The sequence below is a fragment of the Hypomesus transpacificus genome, chromosome 6 (assembly GCF_021917145.1).
Source record: "Hypomesus transpacificus isolate Combined female chromosome 6, fHypTra1, whole genome shotgun sequence".
In the NCBI taxonomy this organism is placed as follows: domain Eukaryota; kingdom Metazoa; phylum Chordata; class Actinopteri; order Osmeriformes; family Osmeridae; genus Hypomesus; species Hypomesus transpacificus.
Window position 1 is genome coordinate 8,881,117 of NC_061065.1, and position 23,783 is coordinate 8,904,899.

Consider the following 23,783-nt stretch of genomic DNA (forward strand, 5'->3'; position numbering starts at 1 on the left):
TCAACCTGAAGTCCGAAAACACAAACCAATCTCTAAAACCAGCATAATATTGATGTTTGGATGTTTATATTCAACAGATAGGCTCATAAATATAGATTAACATGCACATTACTATACACAAGATCAAGGTCACCAACACAAATGAATGGACAAGGCAGTCTGTCCTCTGAGCAAAACAAAGGCACCAGGACAAAAGGGGGCAATACCAGCACTGTATTAAGCTTGTAAGCTTCACCTTAGAAACTCAAGTCAGAGATGGGTAGTACAGTATCACATGTCAACCAATCACCATTGTGATATAAATAGACCAGTCCCAATCAATTACATCTATTAAAATTAGTTCAGAAAACTGTACAGATTGTATTTTCTCTTCACTCTCTTCAGCCTAATCTTATTGATGGTTATCCTGTTTATTCCCTGATAGAAAGTGGGTTGTATACCGGATTGTCACTTACCCAGTGTAATTAACCCACCCCTGTAAACATCATTGGGTAGCCCTTAAATACAATTTTACTTTGTTTCTTATAAATTAAATAGCAAGTCTAAATGTTATCTTTAAATCTGATATATCAGTACAACATTCACAAAATGTCTAAAATTACAATGGCCCGAAATCGACTGAACGGCTATGTGTAGTATAAAAATACATAATCAACACTGAACAACAAACAGCAAACTCTCTGAATGGTATATACTGTACTGTACCTAAATGTTTGTTTTCTACTCAAACACACCTTTCTGTGAGGTTCGTAAATTGACATTGAAGGTGCAATCTACAAAAATTTCATGAAAGCACATAATGGATGCATTCACAAGTCATTTGTAATTTCCATTTACAATTGCATGTTGACATTGACCCCTTGGCTGGCACGTAGTACTAGCAAACAACATAATTGACGTCATACCCACATTATCCAAATACTGTCCTCTGTTGAGTCTCAATTGATCAAATCTGAAAACTTGGGAGTCACTTTGAAAGGACATCTGCTGAACAATCTTACATGTTATGTGGATAACACATCATGTTATTTTGCTGTTGCTGATGACTGGGTTTTGTCCACACCAGTAGAAACCCATCATGTTATTTTGCTGTTGCTGATGACTGGGTTTTGTCCACACCAGTAGAGCTTGTCCTCCCCTCTCTTCCTCCTCCACTGGCATAGTAGCAGCATGCGGAAAGTCTTCTGGAAGGTCTTGTTGCAGAGCGCGTAGCACATGGGGTTGATGGTGCTGTTGACGTAGCACAGCCAGTAGCCCAGGTGCCACAGGGAGATGGGGATGCAGTCGGAACAGAAGGTGGAGATCAGCACCATGATGTTGTAGGGCGTCCACGTCAGGATGAAGGTGAGGAGAATGGCACTGAGAGTCTGTGCAGCCTTCTTCTCCTTGATCAGCACCATCCTCTTCCTCTTAGTTATTTGGCTCTTCAGGGTAGGGTCCATGGGTTTGGAGGTGGTTGAGAAGGATTTGCGGACTGGCTGATCAGGTTCCGAGGCACATAGCGGTGGAGTTTTGGTGTCCCTCTTTAATTCTTTTGCCAGGCTGCTCCCTTGTGCTTTAGGTTTAAACTTGTAAGAGATTCCCTTCTTGGTGCTTCCCTTCTTATCAGGGCTGGTGAAATACCCTTTCTCGTTGTAACCTGCTACCGGCCCCTCCTCTGCTGGCCCTTGCCCTCGACTCGGACCTTTGAACGACCCCTGGGAGGTTGCCGTGGAAACTGGCTGCTCTTCCTCCTCCTCCCCCGACGAGGAATAGCTGTTGAAGGAGGTGATCTGGTCCATTTTGACCCAGGCGTCGTCGGAGTGCGTGGTGGTCTTGGTGGCATTGCTCTGGTTGGAGGAAGACCAGGAGGCTTGGTTCCTGTCTCTGCGCTCGCTGGTGAAGCTGAAGCAGGAGCGGATGGTTGTTTTCGGAGGCTTGGTACCTTCGGGGTTCTCGGAGGACGTGAGGCCCTGGAGTTCTGCCAGATCCTTGGTGCGCCTCTCTGTCTCTTTGTAGATCCGACAGTAAAGAATAGTCATCACCGACACGGGGATGTAGAAAGCGGCAATGGCTGTGCCGAATGTGATCACTGGCACGGAGAAAAACTGGATCGTGCACTGGTTTGCCGGAACTGTCCTTTTATCAATTAGGTACTGCCAGCACAGGATGGGCGGTGCCCATAGAATGAATGACACCAACCACGCCAGACCAATCATGATGGCGGCACGTTTTGGCGTCCTTTTGGCCCTGTACGTCAGGGGCCTTGTGATAGAGAAGTACCTGTCGAAGCTAATGACCAACAGATTCATGACGGATGCATTGCTGGCCACATAATCCAATGCTAACCAAAGATCACATGCTAGGTTCCCCAGGGCCCAATAACCCATCAGTATGTAGGATGTATACAAGTTCATAGAAAACACCCCGATGATGAGGTCAGCAAAGGCCAGGCTCAGTAGGTAGTAGTTGTTCACAGTCTTCAGCTGGCTGTTCACCTTAAACGACAACATCACAAGCACATTTCCCACCACAGTTATGAGACTCACAATGGCTGAAACTGTTGCTATGGTGATGACCTCCCAGAGACTGTGTGTGATGGGCTGGGAGTACGAAGTGTTGCCTTCAAATGTGGAGTTCTGAAGGTCCTTGATATCCATATTGCTACAGTTTTAGTCCATTACAGTGAGTAATGTTTTAATAGGTATATTTGTGGCCCCATTATGACTTATCATGGATTCCTAAAAAGAAAAAGAAAAATAGATTAGTAATTAAAGATCTGCATTATTACAATACATTTGTTGTATTTAATGTATTTAATTATTTAATATATAAATGATTTATTGTTGGACGCAAACACCGCAAACACCATATGAAACCGGCACAGTGACGGAGATCTAGTGCTACACTTTGTTTTCCAGGGGACACTGATAAGTGTAACACCAGTACTTCTCGGTGTTACATTCCAAAACGTCCGACAAGGCATATGAGTCATGGAAGGAAAGCCGAGCAGGGGCCGTGGAGGGAGTTGGAGAAGAGGGGGCGGAGGTGGTGGTGGTGGAAATGAAGCTGGAAGTTCAGGTGAACACAGGGGCCGAGGAAGAGGTGGATACCGTGGACGAGGCAAAAGAGGTCATTATCGCGGCCACGGAGGTCCACAGGCTGCCTCGGCTATCCACAGGGTGAGTGGTTAATGGAACGGTACTTTCTAGCCCAGTAGGAGCTAAATCTTTTTTTGCGTTTTGGACGTCCATATGGACGTCCATAGACTGACGGCGATGGCTGCTGATCTTTGCATGGATGGACGGACGGCGATGCTGTTCAGAGTGCCGTCCATAGAGGGAGCATATATTTTGGACGGCGTCATAGCCGTCCATATGGACGGCGATGCTGTTCAGAGTGCCGTCCATAGAGGGAGCAGATATTTTGGACGGCGATGGATTAGCAGGGACGTCCCTCGTGCCGTCCATAGAGGGAGCAGATATTTTGGACGGCGGATGCTGTTCAGAGTGCCGTCCATAGAGGGAGCATATATTTTGGACGGCGATGGATTGAATGTTTAGCAGGCTGTTGAGCTAACAGAACTGCCGAAGGCTACCATAGCATGTAGCTAGCTACATTAACTTTGGATGACTCAATCTTTTGTCAAGTTAATTTGTATGAATTGCATGTTAGTGCAATATTTACGCCTTCTGTTTTTTTACATAATCAGCAGTATGATCTCATGACAATATAGACTTGAAAAACAATATGTTATGGTTTGGGTTTGCCTATAGGCTACATATATTTTAATTATTTCGAGAATTGTTAATAAAGACTCATTTAAAATTTTAACATTGTGTTATGACCCTATGAAATACAATGCCTTTTAGGGCTTTACATAATCATCAGTATAATCTCATGACAATATAGACTTGAAAAACAATATGCCTATGTTATGGTTTGGGTTTGCCGAGATATAGGCTAGGCCTGCATATGTTTTAATTATTTCGAGAATTGTTAATAAAGACTCATTTAAAATGTTAACATTGTGTTATGACCCTATGAAATACATTGCCATTTAGGTCTTTTAAACCGTCAGTTTTAAGTGTTTTATGGGTGGATTTGGAGCCACCAGTCAGTAGCTCCAATGTTGCGCACGAACCACTTTGAGCGGAGACAAATGCAAAACGTAATAGCCTATGGGCCTAACACTCCAAATTTTAAAATTTTAAATGAGTCTTTATTAACAATTCTCGAAATAATTAAAATATATGTAGCCTATAGGCAAACCCAAACCATAACATATTGTTTTTCAAGTCTATATTGTCATGAGATCATACTGCTGATTATGTAAAAAAACAGAAGGCGTAAATATTGCACTAACATGCAATTCATACAAATTAACTTGACAAAAGATTGAGTCATCCAAAGTTAATGTAGCTAGCTACATGCTATGGTAGCCTTCGGCAGTTCTGTTAGCTCAACAGCCTGCTAAACATTCAATCCATCGCCGTCCAAAATATCTGCTCCCTCTATGGACGGCACTCTGAACAGCATCGCCGTCCATATGGACGGCTATGACGCCGTCCAAAATATCTGCTCCCTCTATGGACGGCACGAGGGACGTCCCTGCTAATCCATCGCCGTCCAAAATATCTGCTCCCTCTATGGACGGCACTCTGAACAGCATCGCCGTCCGTATGGACGGCTATGACGCCGTCCAAAATATATGCTCCCTCTATGGACGGCACTCTGAACAGCATCGCCGTCCGTCCATCCATGCAAAGATCAGCAGCCATCGCCGTCAGTCTATGGACGTCCATATGGACGTCCAAAACGCAAAAAAAGATTTAGCTGCCTCTCTTCTAGCCAACCGTACTTTTGCGTGCTGCAATATTCATGTGCAGTGACCGTTAAGGAAACTCTATTACGTGGGTCAAGTCCGTTTGTATTGGCACACACAGAGGCTGGTTAGGTTTAAGTTTATGGAAGCAAATCGTGACCAAAATTCAAATGAAAATGCATTTCCAGAAATGCATTTTCATTTTAAGAATGTGGCTGCATTTTTTGACTCATAAATGAAATTAGTAATCAATCACCCTATTTGCATTTTAATTTTCTTCCTTAAGACTGCTCATTCTTTCACTTAATTAAAATGAAAACGAAAAAGACATTTTAAATTTAATTTTCAAAATATGCCCCAGCAAATAGATACCAAAATTCAATTTGAAATGTAAAATTTGAAAATGAAAATGCATTTCCAGGAATGCATTTTCATTTTAAGAACGTGGCTGCAAAATCGTGACCACAATTCAAATGAAAATGCATTTCCAGAAATTCATTTTCAAGAACGTGGCTGCAAAATCGTGACCACAATTCAAATTCAAATGCATTACCAGAAATGCATTTTCATTTTAAGAATGTGGCTGCATTTTTTTACTCATAAATGAAATTAGTAATCAATCACCCTATTTGCATTTTAATTTTCTTCCTTAAGACTGCTCATTCTTTCACTTAATTAAAATGAAAACGAAAAAGACATTTTAAATTTAATTTTCAAAATATGCCCCAGCAAATAGATACCAAAATTCAATTTGAAATGTAAAATTTGAAAATGAAAATGCATTTCCAGGAATGCATTTTCATTTTAAGAACGTGGCTGCAAAATCGTGACCACAATTCAAATGAAAATGCATTTCCAGAAATTCATTTTCAAGAACGTGGCTGCAAAATCGTGACCACAATTCAAATTCAAATGCATTACCAGAAATGCATTTTCATTTTCAGAACGTGGCTGCAAAATCGTGACCACAATTCAAATTCAAATGCATTTCCAGAAATGCATTTTCATTTTAAGAATGTGGCTGCATTATTTGACTCATAAATAAAATTAGTAATCAATCATCCTATTTGCATTTGCATTTTCCTCATCAAGACTGCACATGTTATGCCATAATCAAAAAAAAAACAGAGCGGACATTGCATTTTCATGTTCTGCCCGCAAAGAACTGCCCATAATTCGAAAACGAAAATGCATTCTGAGCGGCGCAGTAGAGTGACGTCAGTAGCCGTCACAGACGTACACATTAATGAGGTTGCCATAGTAAACCTCTCTTCAGTCCTGGAACGGCTGGATGCTGTGGAGCCTCAAATGGGACGGGGACGACCAACCATCCACATCCCGTTCGAGTCCATCGAAAACTATTTATTAAATGGTCTACTTTTCCCTGTGAAAGCAAGCTGTTTCACCTTTGGCCTAGTTCAGACAAAATCTGAATTTCCGCAATCTGAATTTGAATTTTTTGCTCGTTTGAAACACGCCCTGTAGTCAAAGCCCAACGGAGAGTTCTCAGACTCATATTCTGACTAGAATTATGAGTATGACAACGTCAGGCTAGTTCTTTGCGGGCAGAACATGAAAATGAAAATGCAATGTCCGCTCTCTTTTTTTTTTGATTATGGCTTAACAAGTGCAGTCTTGATGAAGAAAATGCAAATAGGATGATTGATTACTAATTTTATTTATGAGTCACATAATGCAGCCACATTCTTAAAATGAAAATGCATTTCTGGAAATTTAATTTAATTTTAATATATATATTTAAATGTATTTAAATTTATTTAAATTTATTTTAAATTATTTTTAATTTATTTTAATTAATTTAAATTAAATTAATTAAATTAAAAATTAAATTAAATTTCTGGAAATGCATTTTCATTTTCAAATTTTACATTTCAAATTGAATTTTGGAAATGCATTTTCATTTGAATTGTGGTCACGATTTGCTTCCATATAAGTTGACCTGTATTACTGTTTCTTTGTAGGATTTGGAGCAGCATGACGATAGTAAGAATTTGGAAGAGGAGGAAATAGAGGTGTTCTCTCGGAGAAAGTTGGAATCTAATTGGGATCGATACGAGGAGTCAGAAAAGGAGGCGCTAAAGGAAGATGACACGCCTACACAGAGAGGCACAGACTTTCACATCCTCCTGGAATCTGCAGGTACATTCAGACAAATCTCAATCTATCAATGAAGCACAAAGTAGAATATAGGATATTAAATCGTTTTTCTTGTGGGTGAAGATCTGCTGGCACGTTTACTGAATGAGCCACCTCCTAAATCCTGCTCCCAAATCTTTAGTCTAGACAGCCCACTACACAAAGAAATTAACAAATGTAAAACTTCCTTTAGTAATTGCATCTAATTCTCTAATCTATGTCTCTAATTTTGAATAGTTATGAAAGATTTTTTCCTAGCACAATTTCACCCTGCTACAGTATTCCCAGAGTGGGCTAAATTGGATTCAGCCCTAATTTTCATAAACTGGCTCCTTAACAGGACTATTGATATTCATGAGCTTTATTTGTGTCATCTATTTCTGAGTACATGAGCGCCACAGCCCATTGGTTAGAATGAGACATTAAAGGCATTATTTCTTATTTATACATGAAAAAAACCTCAATTCTAAACAGACAGAGCGTGGTGGTTCAGACAGACATCCTGAAGTACTAATCCTGCATTCTTACTGCCATTGAGACTAGATAACCAACGTTTTTAATGCATGTTGACTATGACTAGTGGAATTATTCTGACTTGATATTACAAGTGTTATAGACGACATGACATGCAGACTATTTCATTGCTTGATAATCACCAGCTGATGACATGCAATACTGACTGTCAGGCTGAAATAGTGCTTCACCGATTAGCCTGTAGCACCTTTGCTGGTGACTAAGACAACCTGTAACTGTTGTGGCCTCCAGAATGCAGTGTTTACGACATGGAAAACCTGGATAAGTCTGGGAATGTAAAGTAAAATCGTGATATCCAGGACTAAATTTATTGAAATAAATGAAATCTTAAAGTTATAACTCCTGTAGTCATGGGAATTTGTCAAACAATAGACTATGTCATGCTTTACATATGCCTACCCACATGCACTGTAAAGCAACACCTGTTTTGAGGCCAGCAGTGCGTTACATTTTAAGCTCATTTTTTAAAATGTGCATGCTGAGAAAAAAAAACAGTAAACATGGACATTTAGATTCATGGTCATAGAAAGAAGTGTTAAGTCATGGACATTTATTGGTCAGATGATGTGGAAACTCTCATCCCAGACAGATGATAATATTACCAGATGCCTGGTGCCACTGCTGATGCTAAGGCTATCCTGTGACAATAAGCCCCAGCTCAGTGGTTTTATAACAGGACTCGGTCTAGCCCGTACATACAAAACAGCCTCTCTCCCATAACCAGGCAGGTGTCAGAGGTGTTGTTGTGATTTGTTTGACTCTTCTCTCGTCTCTCTGTTTTTGCCCACGTTGTCAGCTTAGTCATGCTGGGAAGCGAGAGCCTTCGGTCCTTCACTGGCCACTTCATTGAACGTGGGAGGAGATGTGCTCTGTTGGAGGCATTTTTCTGGGCAATTATGGTATCTATGAAATCAGGAATTGTCGCCCCCCCCCCCCCCCCATTCCCTCCTCGTCCTGCCCGCCTCTCCCAGCAGCCAGCCCCCCCCCCCCCCCCCATTCCCTCCTCGTCCTGCCCGCCTCACCCAGCAGCCAGCCCCCCCCCCCCTCCCTTTCCCTTCTAGACCACTGCTTGTACCAGCTCTCTGGTTGTTCAGGTGTCACCAAGGGGTTCAAGTGTTTAAGTAGCTCTTGTGTTTGTTTTGTCGAGAGAACAGGGTCAGATCGTGTTGCTTTACTGACTAGAGGGTCAGACACCCAAAATTTGTTTTGCTGCCTTTCTATCCGAGCCTCCCTTTTTTTGTATCCTAATTGTGTTTTACTGAGGTTAAACAAAAGTGCCAGACAAGGCTGCATTTCTGGGCGGATTTCTGCTTACCTGACTGTCTGCTCTCGGCGTGTTGTAGCCTAGCTAAGTGAGCGGCTGTCTCTTGAGTAGTCTCCTGACTGGGCTATGAGGAAGTGTTGGAGAGGCTCTGACTGCCCTTGAGGAAATGAATGGGCTTCTTGTGGTTTTCTCTTGGTAATCAACATCAAAGGACAGACCAGCCGGTGGCCAAGAGGCAGGGCATGCTACAGGACAACCTACCAATGTCGCGTCTGCTGCAATCACGACCTACATGAATTATTATCTTTAGATTGGTGGCGTTGGAACGCTTCACATACATGTTTAAAAATGTTTCCTGTAAACACCCTCTGGTGCGCACCCCTCGTTTGATGGTTGTAGAGCTACATATTCATTTATCAGACTTTTTTATACAAAGCGACGTTCAAACATGCATAGTACAGCAAAGGATCTACAGGTGTGCTTGTATAACATAACGCATAACAGAGGGCAGCTCATTTCACAGCTCAGTTATTGGGAGAATATAGCTTCTTTAGAAGTGGTCTATATGTGGTCTTAAGCCCCAGTCCTCTGGGCCCACTGTCCTGTCTGCTAATGCTGGATACACACCACAAGATAATCGGGCTGATTTTGGTCCGATTTCCCCCTTCCGTCAATCCTAGGTAATGTCCCAACAATCCTAGGGAATGTCCCGATTATCCACAGATTATTTAATCAGATGGTGTCTGGTGTGTTAAGAGCGCATTTAGAAAATTTGAAAAGATTTTTAAAAATCTTTTAGTGTGTACCCAGCATACATGTTTCCTCTTTCTACATACCTGGTTCAAATAAATGAGTCGCTATCAAGCTCTGAAGAAACCTCATAACGACCGTTCATTTGAATCAGGTGTGTTATAACAGGGGGGACATGTAAAGTATACAGGACTGTGAGCCCTGAAGACCAGGGTTGAAGACTACTGGTCTACAGTATGATTTGTATATATTTTTTACTTGTGCAGTGTTACCTGACAACTTGAATTTCTTTTGGAATCAATTGTGATTTTATTGAAAAAAGACACTCTTTCAATGCAGATGCTTTTCTATGCCACTCTGCATACTGCACATCTCAGTCCTATCATTCACTACCATCCACTCTGATGCAGGTTGTAATTGGCAACTCAGACAAAACAGTGGGTCTGTGTGTGCCATGGTAAATGCCATTCCTGACATTCTCTCCCCATACACAGTCAAAGTTTTGTAGTTGTAGAAACTTCAGAGAGCCGACGCCCTCAAAATGTGTGCACACATTTCTTTTCAAGCAATGTTGAATTATTGACACTGATATGACGTAGGTCAACAATGCTTGCATACTAAGACGAAATAAAGCAATTTAACCAGGCAACATTTCTCTTTTTTTATCAGAAGGCCTCTGCACCATCTGTTCGCCATTTCTCCATTCATGCGCCCTGTTTAAAGAGCTTATGCAATGCCAGTTATCTGACGGAGAACTTTTATAATGTGGAAAACAGAACTTGATTTGAATCCTTTAGTATAACTATCTGAGAGGCCAGGTTACTGCTTCCGTCAGTTTGTCACAAGGCTGACTGAGGACATTAATTAGACATAACATTGGAAAGTCGACCATCTACCAAGACGGAAACTTCTCTAGTGAATGAAATGTTTTCGATTGTGCCACGTTACCAACTGTTCGTCAAAGTAGTCTTGACATGTTTAAGGTGTTGTTGATTTGAGTGAATCTCCATTGAGCCACAGCTCGTCCCTGTGTCTAATTAAGGCAGGAATGGAGGTATGGTGGTGTCAAAGGCTCCATTATTTGTTGGGGTTTGATTGTGGTGTTGCCAGGGGTAACGCACACACCAGGCTCCTCTTGTCCTGGCCTGTTTAGCCTACTGCCTCCCCATCTATCTACGTGTTTAACACAGGATCAATAGACACCCCCGCGGTCAGGGCTTAGCTGCAACGCTAATGACCATCTATCAGCGCTCAATCAGAATGAGTCAAAAGGAAATTACATTAGGCTTTGGACGAATTGGATAACTAAGATTGACAATTGCTAGGACATTATTAACTAAGACGAACGACAATTTCGGTAGCTCGCGATGGTAGTTTCCACGGCATTGTTAATGCTTGAGTAGTGAACAAGCCTCAGGGTCGACAACTAGCCAAATAGATTGTTAATTCATTAGGGAAATAGAAAGGGCCGCTATCGCAAGTAGCCTATTCCGCCAACTGTAGACCTCCGCAGGTGAACATTGCTGAACACCAGCCGGATATTATCAACCTTTATCGGTTGGTCTTCAGCCCTCCCCTGGTATAAAAAGGGTTTGGATACAGATCCTAAATCCACAAAACTGCTACATATTACACTTTGATATGGCAAAATAAACACAAATTATTGTGCTGTGCTAGTTTCTCCACAATGTATAAAGCCACTTGTAATCCTGTCAGTGCTTCCTAACCCCTGGGTAAGACCGTCAGGAAGGGTTCTTCCATTTTTTCTTGTCTTCGCTGAGGGTTTAGGTTGGCTGAGGGGCAGTTCTATGGGCGTATGTGAAGTCTCTGTGACATGCTTGCGTGTAAAAAGGGCTATACAAATAAATGTTGATTTGATTTGAAGGGCAAACATAATTTTCTTTATCTTTAGTGTATGGAAGAGAGTGCAGTTATGATAGAGATGTGATCCCTGGACAGTAGATGGATTTGATAACTCTGACATCAGATTAAACACATACTCACGGCTCCAGCATCTCACAGCCCGTGTGTTTCCTGGGATCAGAGGGGCAGTCACAGCCTCCAGAAGCCCGTAGTGTCTACTCCCACAGTCCAGACGGACTCCTTCTCTCCACCCTCGTTCTCTTCTCTTTTGAATGCTTCTCTCTTTCTCTCTCTCGTGCGCTGTCTCTTTCCCCCTGTCCCTCTCTCTCTCCTCTTCTCTCCCCTGTCCCCTAACCCTCTCCAGTCAGGTACAGGTATGTCTCCTCAGTGTCCTTCATCACACACGTATTACAGGAGTCAGTCGATGTGGCTGCTCGTCCACCTGTATTGCGGTCCAGAGTCAGGAGAGCAGAGAGAATCAGGCTGGTCTCTCTTAAACTCCTCCCAAGTTTCCAGATGAAGAGCTTTCCCCATTCAGAGCTGTGACCTCCTGCTGAGAAGACCAGAACCGGTCCTCCTGCCAGATGTCTTGTGTCCGGAGCTGGATCGCACGCCCCAACTATGGAGAGTCAGGAGTCACTGGCATCCTGCAGAAGGAGAGCTGTGAAGTCCTCTCCCTAGCCTGTGTGTAGGGGACTGAGAAGTGTGTCACTGTGGTTCACCCTCTCTGCTTTTTTCTCCTGCCCGCCCCTCCCTCTCACCCTCCCTCTCTCTTTTCCTCCCTCCCTCCTCTCCCTCATTCCCTCCCTCTCACCTTCCCTCTCACCCTCCCCTCGCTCCCTCTCTCTCTCCCTCGCTCTCTACTGAAGTTTGAGCAGTGTCTGGTTGGCTGAGAAGGACAAGGAGAACAGGCAGGAACAGCTGATGTTCCGCTATGCTGGGGTAGTTACGGGAGTACCTGGCTGGACGTGTGTCTGGCTACGACGGTGACTTTGCGGTTGCTTCTGTGGCTGGAAAGCTCTGCAGGGCCAGAGTGGGTCTCCTGTGGTTGACTTCTTCAGTGACTGGCTGGCTGATTCTCCCGTGACTGACTGACTGTTGTAGTAGCTGCCAGTGCTGCAGCCGTCACTGACAGATGGAGATGTGACTGGATAGAAACTCCCAGAGGGCGCAATGGCTGGACGCACAGAGCGTTGTGGAGGGGGAAGAAGAGGTGGGAGTAGAGGAGGAGTGTGAGCATGCAGTTGCTTATGATAGTGTTGGTGGACACACATTTACAATGTGTAGGCCTACATCTCCCCGTGCATGTGTGTTTTAGAACAAGTGTGCATGTGTCTGTGTTTGTATTGCACTTATTTGTTTATGATGATTGGTTGCAGGAGGTGCTGGAGTAGGGTTTGTTGTTCCGACAGTCTGACTGGTGATAACGAATAAGGAGTTCATTAACCCCCCCCCCCCCACCTGCATCTGAGACCTAGGGCGGCCCAGTGCATGGCAGCATCCTGACAAACAGGGGGCGTGTCCCCAGTGCATGACAGCATCCTGACGTCGACCACAGGAACGGTCGTTTGTGATGGTGCTTGGTGTGTTGAGTGATTGAATTCTGCTGCTGCTCTGAGACTCTTAACAGTGTGTGGTGTTCTGGTGTCTGTTGAACTCTCATTAACTCCTTCATACCCAGTCAGGCTTCACACCTGCCTGAGGCTCATACGATGCATACAGCAGGTATCTATACAGTACGTCAGGTGACGGTCTACATTTATTTTTGGGACGTAATGTGAGTCTACTTTGCGGAACGATAAGCCTATTGGATAACGGAAAAATGTGCAGGTGTTATGTGTTTTTGTTGTTGCTCACATCAACCTGTTGAGGCCAAGTTGTCAACAATATGATGATTTTCTGGTGTGAGGGTGGCTGGATGGATCAATCTGACATGAAAGTAAGAGAGGCCTATCGTTATTGACAAGATCCACATTGATGAGACCAAAGATGGAGACATTGTTTGAAGTGCCAGTTAGTTCCTGTGTCTAGGAAGGTAGCTTCTATTTAAGCTTCTTCTGGATGACAGCCAAACCTTCTGCTTTGACCCTTATTGCCGCAGTATGTTGTTTCATGTTGACTGTGGTTTGTTTTAAGATGCACCTCTTCAAACTCCACCTGGACTAAGCACTTATTACTAGACCTAGAACACCCTAAGATCCTGTAAAGTGGAATAGAAAATTAGTTATAAGTTCAGAAAGATTTGTTGTTTACTACCCATCCAAATTCAAATGAAAAAAAACTGAGTATGTGAAAGTATGTGAAATTAAGCTTTGAAATTTAGCTGCAACACTAGCTAAATCAATTGGAGATATCAGAACAGCCATACCTGCAGTGTCTGAGTGTTTTATGTGTGAATTACTTTGTCTTTGCATCGTACCAGCTGAGTAACAGAGTGCAACCATCTGCGATCTGACATAGATCGGTCGGGTTTTGGCTCCGCCTATACAAAACCTGAGCTGAGAACAGAAGAGAAACTTCAACGGTCTAACTCCACATTTCAGTGCAACAAAGTTTTTGCGCTTTGCACATGCTTTCAGGAACTCATTTCACACGTATATAATGTATTGAAAAGCAAATCATGGAATTTGCTTTACAGGATCTTTAAGCTTTAGCTTGTCTTTGCTTATGATATTACCTGCAAAACTGACATTTTCAGCGTGTTGTATTCGTGATCCTGTTTTAACCCTGTTAATCTGACTGCACCTATTTTTTTTTACCATGTTGCACTAGCCTATCATCAGATTTATGTATTTTTGTCGTTTAGCTGATGTTATTGTTACACTTTGTCGGATGTGAGTGTACAGACTGTTCCCTGGTACTAACCACTGAAATACTGTGAGACCAATACACTCGGTCCTTGATGACCTGCTGTACATACACAGGTGACCTGTTTGAGCAGGTCTGTGGGCCTCCTGGTAGAACAGAGGACCCCAGGTGTGTGATGCCATATCAGACCCCATACCTAGCAACATCCTCTCAGGCTGAACACTGCCTGGGAAACCATGTTGACACAGTGAGCCTATTATAGAATTGCATAACACTGTCACAATGACTGTGAAAAGGGCCATAAGCAGTGATGATGGCTTACGTCAGTTCTTTTGACCGGAATCAGCAACGCAACTCAAACCTTGATTGATATTCCCTTTGGGACTTATTTGGTCTTCACTATTTATGCTTCATGTTTGGTTACACACAATGTTTGGGGTATCTCGATTCGTTGTTATGTTCAGTGACCTATGCACTTTTGTAAAGCTCTCTCTTGGAAGTCGCTTTGGATAAAAGCGTTTGCTAAATGCATAAATGAAATAAAATGAAATAACCTGGTTGAAACATTTGGCATTTGAAACGTTTCAAAACGGCCAAGATTCTTTGAACTACTGTTGGTGTAAAAACCTGTATTACTGAAAGTGACTTGTCACTTGTCAACCCTCATTGTGAGTATTGCTGTTATATCCTGACAGCCTTATGTAAGATGTCTGAGGGGGGATTTGAACCGGCTCTACCCCTCGCTGACCTCCTCAGAACATTGTGGCTCCCTTTAGTCTTGCACTTTCAGAGTCTGGCCGTTGGAGCTAATAAGAGTACTCCATGTTCACTGTGAGACGGTCTCTGAATGTCTTCCTGTGTGTTCCTCTGGTGGGATGCGAGAGGCAGACAGACATGTTCTCCTGTCGGTCCAGGAGCCACGGGGCTTGGCTGATTATCATGAGAATGTAATGGAGGATATGAGGGTCATTAGCAGCCCCTGGGGGAGGGGATGTAATGAGCGAACCAGGCAGGACTATAGGGCCACTGCTTCTTTGAAGCAGGCTAACACATCGTCTCCTGTGGCTGGCCTCTGTGACAATGCAAAGACTTTTAGACTACACACTGGCCTTCTATATGCCTTCTATAATTTAACACTCCTGAGAGTGACCTAAAGCATTGAGATCGTATGCTTTTAAGCACTACAGTATAGGCAGCGTTCAGTAGTATTCTAATGCATGTGGTGTTGTCATCTTAACTGCTTGTGAGCTGTTTGATTACACTAGGCTAGTTGATATTCCACACAATAGTAGACCTTCCGTTTCCTTACAGGAAGATTGGTTTCCTTTGCTTGATGTGATAATTGTGGGTTTTACTTTTAGCTGTTCTGGTTTTAGCATCAACTTGCTGTCTTGAGGCTGGTGTCAGACTGAAATCACGTCTCCCTCCACACAGTGAGAGAGACTCCTGCCCTGTCACTGTAGATACCCTTGGCGGCAAGATGGCTGCCAGGGTAGCAAAAAGCTTGTTGTTGATGATTTCATGTCCCGGAGGAGGGATCTGGTACATTGGATAGTACCCTAACTGGTAGGGATTAATCCGTCCTGACAAGAACACACCTGGAAGGAGACAACTGCTTCTCGCTTCTCTTCATGTCCTAACCTGGGCCTTGGGGTTTGGCTCCAGTTCAGTTCTGACATCTTCCACAGCTGGGTTCTTCATCACGTCTTGTTGCTTAGTTTCAGTTGGGACCTGTTAAGAAGGCCAGCGAATCTGAGGCACAAGTAGCAAACATGTTTTCTTAGTAGTCGCACAATATGGAATTCATTTTTTACCTTGCTTTTCCTCTGGTGGCCTAAGGAAAACTGCTGGTTACATGCTTGTCGTTGATTTGCGGTGGCCGTGTGGTCATGATGGCACCAATCCAAAAGCGTCTTTTAGTTTTTTCATGCTTCATTTGACTGTTTGTAAGTGTGACAAGCTGCGGTAAGCATACATGGTACGCACACTTGCTGTAGCTGTTTTGTTAGTGTTGGAATGGTGGAACGTACAACCCTTGAGACAACACCACCGTCAAGCTACGTAGCACACGCACACACACACACATACAGACACACACACTCAGCTGAAGCATCAGAAAAGATAGTTAAATGTGCTACTTTATAATATATGCTTGGGAGTGGAAATAATTAGGACACGGGTGACCGATCAGCAGCCACACAGCATCTCTCCCCTAGTTATAAATAACAGTAGTTGCGCTGCTGATAATGGTCCATTAAGCTCTTTGGCAGACACAGGTCTCCTAGCATCCCATGGGGCCTGTCACAGTAGCACCCACACCCATTCACAGCAATCTACAGAAACACAACTCACACTGCTCATTAGCTGGAGCTAGCCAAATGTGACGTTTTATTAATCAAATTGGCAATTTGAGGAAACGTGTCACAGTCGGTGAAGGCGTTGTGGAGGCTCTCTCAGTAAACAGCAGACTTAACGCTAATGGACATTCACAATCTGCCAGCACATTTAGGAGTCTGTATTAAAACTTTCTGCCACTGTGTTTCCTGTAAACATTGTAACCCTTAATATTAATGTTCCCCAATTTATGATTGCGGATCAATAATATCTTGTTGATCAAAGGGAAAACACGTTCTTGGTTTAGCATCTTGTTTGGCCCAATGAATCTGTTTTTGCATTAAATGTCCTACCTCTCATAAACCTGTATGGATCTGGAATTGGACGTTTGTCTGCTGCAGGACTAGAAGCAGATTTGTTGATGGGGGATTGAGAGACTGCAGTGAAGGTAAAGCTAGTGACTACAGGGGGGTCGACAAGGGCCGGGTTTCCCAGATTCGTTAAGAAGCTAATAACACTAACATCTTCTTAGGAAGGTTCTAAGAGCGCTCTAGAATGCTCTTAGAACGTTCCTAAGAAGCTCTTGGCATTAAGAGGTTCTTAACGAATCTGGGAAACCCGGCCAAGGTGGGCAGCCTGATCCCGGCATAGAAGCTCTCCTGTAGAGAACAGGTTCTAGAATGTTTTTACCTGTGGCGGTTGGCCTGATTGTTGTTAAAAGTAAGAAGGAACTGGAAACATCTGTTCAGCTTGTCATACCATTCTTTGACCGAGAGAATTTGTGACCTTGTTTTGACCTTATTTTTGTTCCCCAAGCAAACACATTTATCACCTCCTCTGTGAAGGAGCAGTTGCCTTGACCTATATTGACACTTGTACAGGGAGTCTGGTTCAACATGTCTGCCGCCAAGGCTATGTTCTTTTTGACGTCAGACATGCTCAATGCTGTTCTTCTTCGTTCTAAGAATGGTTATTGTCGAAGCACTAGTTTATTTATTTTAATGTAATCAATTATTTCTAACCTTGCAGTTTCAGCCTTATGCTTGAATGAAAAAGGCACTTAAGTGCTGTACTCTGTATTAACCACTGTGCCTGGTACATGTAGGTTCTTTAGGTAAATAGTATTTTCTTGTGGTTTCTATTGAATTGACTGTAGGTAGTCAAGCAGGTCTTAAGAGTGACCCACTTTGTTTTCTCAATGTTCTCCCTAAAGCTCCTAGACAAAAACAAACGCCAAAAAAACACTTCATCTGAAACCCTGTGGTCTTTTTCAATTCATGCCACTGTTTTTCAATATTGTATTTTAACAAACATCTATGACATACTCACACACAATGATGTGGCGAACAAAATATATTTGACACACAGCAACAAGCAAGCAAGCTAAATTTATTTATAAAGCACTTTAAAATTCAAGGTGAAACACAAAGTGCTGTACAGTAAAAAGAATAAAAGCCCTAAAATACAAAGACAGTAGGTACTACATAACCCAATAATGATGAGTGTTTTTCTACCGCACATATTAGGCTTCAACTATTGACTGCTTTCGTCCAAGATCAATGCTAGGCTAGTGATTATTAATCTAGCTTGCTAATGTCTACTGCTCTCTACTTCTTGTTAATGGGGACCTCAGCTGTCCCGGCTTGTTCGGTTGATGTCCAATCCGACCAGAGGGCTCAGAGATCGGAAACCACAGCTGAGACTAGACCACTCTCATTCTGTTCTGATGAGTTTCTCTTAGCAATGCTCCCTATAGGACATGTTGAGTTAGGCCCTTAGCGCTGAGGGGAAGGTGACTAATGGGTCTGTGCTAGAGGACAACAGTTGGTAAAAACACCCTGTGTAAATCGACACTGTGAAGCAGTTTACCTGTTATTTTTTTTTTTTTAGGTTTTCTACCATATGTTTGTATACGCCTCCACACATTTTCCGTAACACTCACGCAAAAAGTTATCTTATTTCTCGAACAACCTTTTGGTGTGTACATTAGCCAACGTGTTCGTAGCTCGGTCGGAATATTCTTGGAAGCGCTCGTATAGGCAGTATCCGGCGGTTTATGACCCCAATCTAGGTGAGGCAACGCGACTACACATCTGTGATTAATTTGGAGTGGGGGGGTGGAGGACGTTGTAGCCACTGTACACTCAACTGGGATGTAGGCCGATAAAAAGAGTTCATTTAGTAAAGCACACAGCTGGTTTCCTCTCAAATTGACTGGATCTTCTCCATGACGGCACACGTACTTACCGCCTATCGCTCCCACAAGACATAGCTCTAGGCCTACTTCTCTAATTAGACTGAGGGATGTGTTCCTGTTTATTCATAGTTTACTAATATCAACATTCCTAACCAATTAAAAAAAGGTAAAATTGTATAAATATATATATATAAGGAAATTCAGGATAAAGGACAATTTCACAAAAATCTGTCTTCAGTGTAAACTTGTTTGAAACCTGGTAATTTGATGCAAACATCCTCATACTGAATGAATAGAGTAGCTGCTCTTAATTGTCTCGCATCACCGACTGCCCTTTTAATTGCAATTAGCACATAGCGATTTATCGTTGGCACAGCCTGCAAGTCTTCAAGTTGTAGTGTTAATTGGTTTGGTTACAAGGCGTGACAGAAAACATGTTAGCGATCTACTCTCGGCATAGCTTTAGCAGCCTTACCACCAGTCCATGATGACAATGACCCAGTAGGCTAACATGGTGACAGACTGTCATGGCCACATTGGGATCCAGGGATGAAAAGAGGGTGAAAAAAAAGAGCAGTCATGTAGCCCAGACATCACATTAAACGCACATTAGAACTTGCGTCAGTTTACACGTCTTTACCATGTCAACATGAGTGAATTGAAACGCTTAATTTACAGTTAAACGCACATGACATTGCTCTGGCGCGCCACCCATCTCTCACGTCAGACACCCCTTTGAAAAGCTAGGCTTCACACTAGAGATGACAAATCCTTTTGTAAATGTAAAGCTACCCATCTGCAGTCCCAGTCTAGGTGAATATTTGGAGGGGGAGTTTAAGGCAATTCAAAGTCAGTTTTTGATGACTCCACATGAAGGAATCTTCTAAGCTGAATGCTTTGGAACACTGACAAAGCCTTGTCCCATCGCCCTGGCAGCGGTTGCCATGGTTCTGTCCATTCCAGGGAATTACCTGTATGGCATGTCCTGTCACACATGTCAGCTGACACTAGTCAGCAGATCTACTACTGCTGTCCTTTAAAGTTCAGATTGATGGTGGAGGTGGGAGTAGAGGGGGTTGGAAGGGAGTGGGTGTGGGGTGTGGGCGGAGAGGGGTTGGAGGAGGGGGGTGAGGTGGAGAGTGATGAAGGGACTGGAGAGGGGTGGGGGGGGTGGAAGAGACTCGACAAGGGATGGAGAGACAAGAAAACAGGATGTCCATAGGCTTTGTCAGTCAGTCTGTTGTGCCACCCCCCACCCAAGAGACAGCAAGCTGAGCCCAGGAGCAGCGACACCCAGACAGGACTGGTAAAGGCCAAGCCCTGGAGGATCAGACTTATCTGACCACCCAGCACACCCCTCCTATCTGACTGCCATTCAGGCTTTGTCTGTTTGACACAAGCCTTTACAGGCTGAATCGTTCCTGGTTGACAGGGAAGGCATGGCCGCAGATAGACGCCTCATAGCGCCTGTCTTCTGGAGTGTGTTGCCGTGGAGCAGGGGAGGTCACGTTGACGTCTGCTTCTCCTGGCTTTGAAAACGGATCACCTGTTTGTCACCTCTGTTGGTTCCTGCCTGTCTATCTTTCTGTCTCTCTGACTGTTCCTGTCTGTCTCTCTGACTGTTCCTGTCTGTCTCATTGTCTGTTCCTGTCTCTCTCTCTGACTGTTCCTGTCTCTCTCTCTGACTGTTCCTGTCTCTCTCTCTGACTGTTCCTGTCTCTCTCTCTCTGACTGTTCCTGTCTCTCTCTCTGACTGTTCCTGTCTCTCTCTCTGACTGTTCCTGTCTCTCTCTGTCTGTCCATCCGTGTGGAAGACAGGAGAGTGAGGAGCTGGGACTGCCTGGACTGCAGTCTGGTCTATTCTCTGCTTGCCTTATCTATCATTGGGTTTTTGCTCAAGGACTGAAACATTTCAAATCATATAATACAAATAAATAAATCTAAATTGGTTATATTAGGCAGGGATAATCAATGGGTTTTTGAATATCGTATTATGATCTGTTGGGCAGGAATGTCTGATTATGTTTCATTTTTCTCCGTATTTCTAAGGGGACTCTTACTCTCAGTTCCGCTTTACTGAGGAGAAGGAGTGGGAGATAGATGCCTTGGCTGTCAATCAGGTAAATCTGCTGTTCTCCAAATGTCAAGGCCTCCATGTGCTTAGTGTGGCTATCACCCTCCAGTCAGAACATTCCATCCAACAACCGCTATTTTTTCTGGTTCATATTGTCCTGTGAAGTTGGCAGCCTCTCTTTGATCTTAAAACAGCCTTAGAGCTTCTGTATTCTCTGATGGACAACATTGTCAAGAGACAAAATGGGAATGACTGCACCTAAAGTCAACTTAAAACGTATTTAAATTGGGATTATTCCAATCCATCTTACTTAGATCTTAGTACCTGAGTAGGGGTGTGTCTGAGGAGGACAGGAGATATCCTCCCCCCCTCACTAGTATCTCCTCTCCTCCCTGTTCAGATCGCTTCCATGTTCTTGGACCTCCCGGCATTGGTCCAGTCTCTCCAAGAACTGCCCCTGCACCAGAGACTGAACCTGGATGCAGATCTGGTCCAGGTACGCACCTTAGCTTTTACTCTCCCTGATGTCTGCAGCTGCTAACCTCCCATTAACCAAGGAGAGTTACATTCTGGTTCAATAGCTAGGACAATTTGGAAAATCACTAGTACATGTAAAAAATGTATTTATGTTGTGTTTAGAAGTTAAATATATGTTGAATAGTGTTTGGCAGTTAAAGACACTGATGTTGTGGCGTTTCAGGTATCAACACCAGTGGAGCTGCCCAATATGAGCATGGCACCCAAGCAGGACCTGGGAGTGTCAGGGGTGCTGAAGCCTCAAACCCCCACTCCCAAAGGCCCTGGTACAAGCCTGGGACTTTCCTCAGCGATAAGCACAGCTTCCGGCAATGTTCCCCAGGGTTCGTCCAACACAGTCGAGCCTCAGGCAGAAGATATTGATGAAGAGTTGGACAGACTACTCAGTTTACAAACCCCGGTCTCCGAACCGTTAGAAGCTTTACCTGTCAGTGCAGAGGAGACGGATTCCATCCAAGACCAACGTGAGTGCTCAGATGTTCAGGTCACATGTTAAATCACGTGAATCAAAGTAAACTAGTGGCTATTGTTCTCTTGGTCTTTCAAATGAATAGGTTGTTATCAGGCCTCTACTGAGATTGATAACGACCCATTCATTTGAATCAGGTGTGTTGGAAGAGGGAAACATCTAAAACATGCACAGTATGTTACTGTGTATCTTGTGGGGCAATATATTTACAGTGAAGACAACAGTATTATGTATGGTCATGGTATTGAGTGTTTCTTTGTTTCTTTAGCTATACTTGAAAAGGAGGAGGAGCCTATTGTAGAGGAGGCATCTGCTTCTTCTAAGGCTGAGCCTGTCAAACAGGAAGTGACTGAGGAAGATCTGGAGGACTGGCTGGACAGCATGATCTCCTAACCTTCAACTTCCATCTGGTCAGCTCACAGGCTCTGGACCTGGACTAGTCCCTCCCACCCAAGTGTTTGGGTTTGTGTGGTATAATGGAGGGGGCAGTGTGACGACCCAGGTGACTGGGGACAAAGATGGGACTTGGAGTTCCAGTCCAGAACACTGAGATAATGTTGGATTCTTTTGGTGAATGACTGGATACAGTGTTTCTGTCCCTTGTGAAGAACTGCACTTATCTTATAGTGGAACAGCAGGCGTTTGAGAATAAAGCTGGTTTATTGCATCGGTTACTTTTATTAATTTCCTCCTCCTTGTTTAAAAGAAACAGTTCATCAAAGCTACTACATACATACAAATGGCCATAAAGTAGCATTTACTATCTCACTATTTTAAATGTTCAATAAATAAACCGTAGATTTTGATATTGTCGTGGGCTCTCTATTTTTACGTGCAGGCAGGCAGGGCACTGCAGCTTGGGAACACAACCAAACTCACAGCAACATTTACACAACGATCTTCTACAATTCCTTTTTTTGTTGTATATTCTTTTTTTTTTTTTTTTTTTTTTTACATCAAATGTCTATATATATTTTTTTTTTTCTTGTTTGTTTTTGTTAAATAAAGCCACAAAACTAAGTCTAGATAATTTAGCTTGTACTGAATCCGGAACTAGAGCACTACAGTGTGTCTAGAGGGACAAAAGGGTTTGCATAGTTTCTCGTAAGGCACATGGGCACTTGATAAAATAGTTACGTCTGGATCAGTCAGGACATTTTGTTAATCTCTCCATCAGAATCACACCAAGTAATAAGGTACATTAGATCATGTCTCATTCATTTCTCTAACTCCAGCATCATCACTATCATAACAGTACCACCACCACCACATAGTAGTTGGTACTACTTTGGTAATCAATCACAGTAATATAATGGCAATCGTCTTTGTGCATATTCAGACGTTAGCAAGACATTCACTCATCATGCTGTAACCTTACACATCAACATCACCACATGTAGTGCAGCTGGTTTTGGGGTTAAGCAAGTGACAAAGGCAATGTGAAGTAGAATCAAAAGATCAGTTTTGCATCCAAAAACGGACAGACGAGGTGTCGTTAGGCGGGTCGCCGGGTTCATGTTCGGTGACGAGGACTGGGTGCGGATGGACGTGTCCAGCCCGTCATCCATGTTCAGTGTCTCGGCTCTCGATAACAGCTGACGGTGCATATTAACGGTAAGATCACACACACAGTCAACAACAGCAGGGTAAAGATCCCGCTAGTGATTCAGGCTCTGTTGGACATTGTGTGAGTTGGGAGTCAGTCTTTTTTAGATGGTAGGTAGGTAGGGATAGTAGGGTGTTGGCTAGGGGAAGTGGTGGTGTCCTCTCTAGCCAAGCTGGTCCTCGTATTGCTTGCGGAAACAGTCTCCGGCAGGGAAGAAGTCCCAGCATCTCTCCTGGTACATCTTCCACACAAACGACTCCTGAGAGGGACGACAGTACGAAGGAGGGGATGTTACAAGCCGCCATGCTCGCTCACATCCGCTTCCCCCAGTAAACCATCTTTTGACCCCACAGTCAATTCTCGAGTTATAAGATCCCTATTTGTAA

At 43.4% G+C, this 23,783-nt stretch overlaps 3 protein-coding genes across 10 annotated transcripts in view; 1 reads left to right on the forward strand and 2 right to left on the reverse strand.

Annotated features, from left to right (window-relative positions):
• LOC124468793 (muscarinic acetylcholine receptor M5-like) lies at positions 1 to 12,166 on the reverse strand. 2 transcript variants are annotated; one of them, XM_047021761.1, is made up of 2 exons: positions 11,514 to 12,166; positions 1 to 2,720 (listed from the first exon to the last, which is right to left on the reverse strand). In XM_047021761.1, exon 2 carries the CDS (start codon positions 2,637 to 2,639, stop codon positions 1,077 to 1,079), a length of 1,563 nt encoding a protein of 520 aa, XP_046877717.1. In that variant the 5' UTR covers positions 2,640 to 2,720; positions 11,514 to 12,166; the 3' UTR covers positions 1 to 1,076. The 2 variants fall into 2 exon arrangements, with proteins under 2 accessions (XP_046877717.1, XP_046877716.1); XM_047021760.1 differs by having other exon boundaries at positions 11,510 to 12,166.
• Positions 2,937 to 22,465, forward strand: aven (apoptosis, caspase activation inhibitor). Its single transcript, XM_047021762.1, has 6 exons — positions 2,937 to 3,161; positions 6,787 to 6,964; positions 20,761 to 20,831; positions 21,186 to 21,281; positions 21,486 to 21,786; positions 22,060 to 22,465. The coding sequence occupies exons 1-6, from the start codon at positions 2,973 to 2,975 to the stop codon at positions 22,182 to 22,184; spliced, it is 960 nt and encodes a 319-aa protein (XP_046877718.1). The 5' UTR covers positions 2,937 to 2,972; the 3' UTR covers positions 22,185 to 22,465.
• Positions 22,433 to 23,783, reverse strand: part of ryr3 (ryanodine receptor 3) — a 77,702-nt gene continuing 76,351 nt past the window's right edge. For all 7 annotated transcript variants that reach the window (XM_047021757.1, XM_047021758.1, XM_047021754.1 and 4 more), the window contains one exon: positions 22,433 to 23,656. In XM_047021757.1, the coding sequence (XP_046877713.1) occupies positions 23,561 to 23,656 (96 nt within the window). In that variant the 3' untranslated portion in view covers positions 22,433 to 23,560. The remainder of the gene's footprint in view (positions 23,657 to 23,783) is intronic.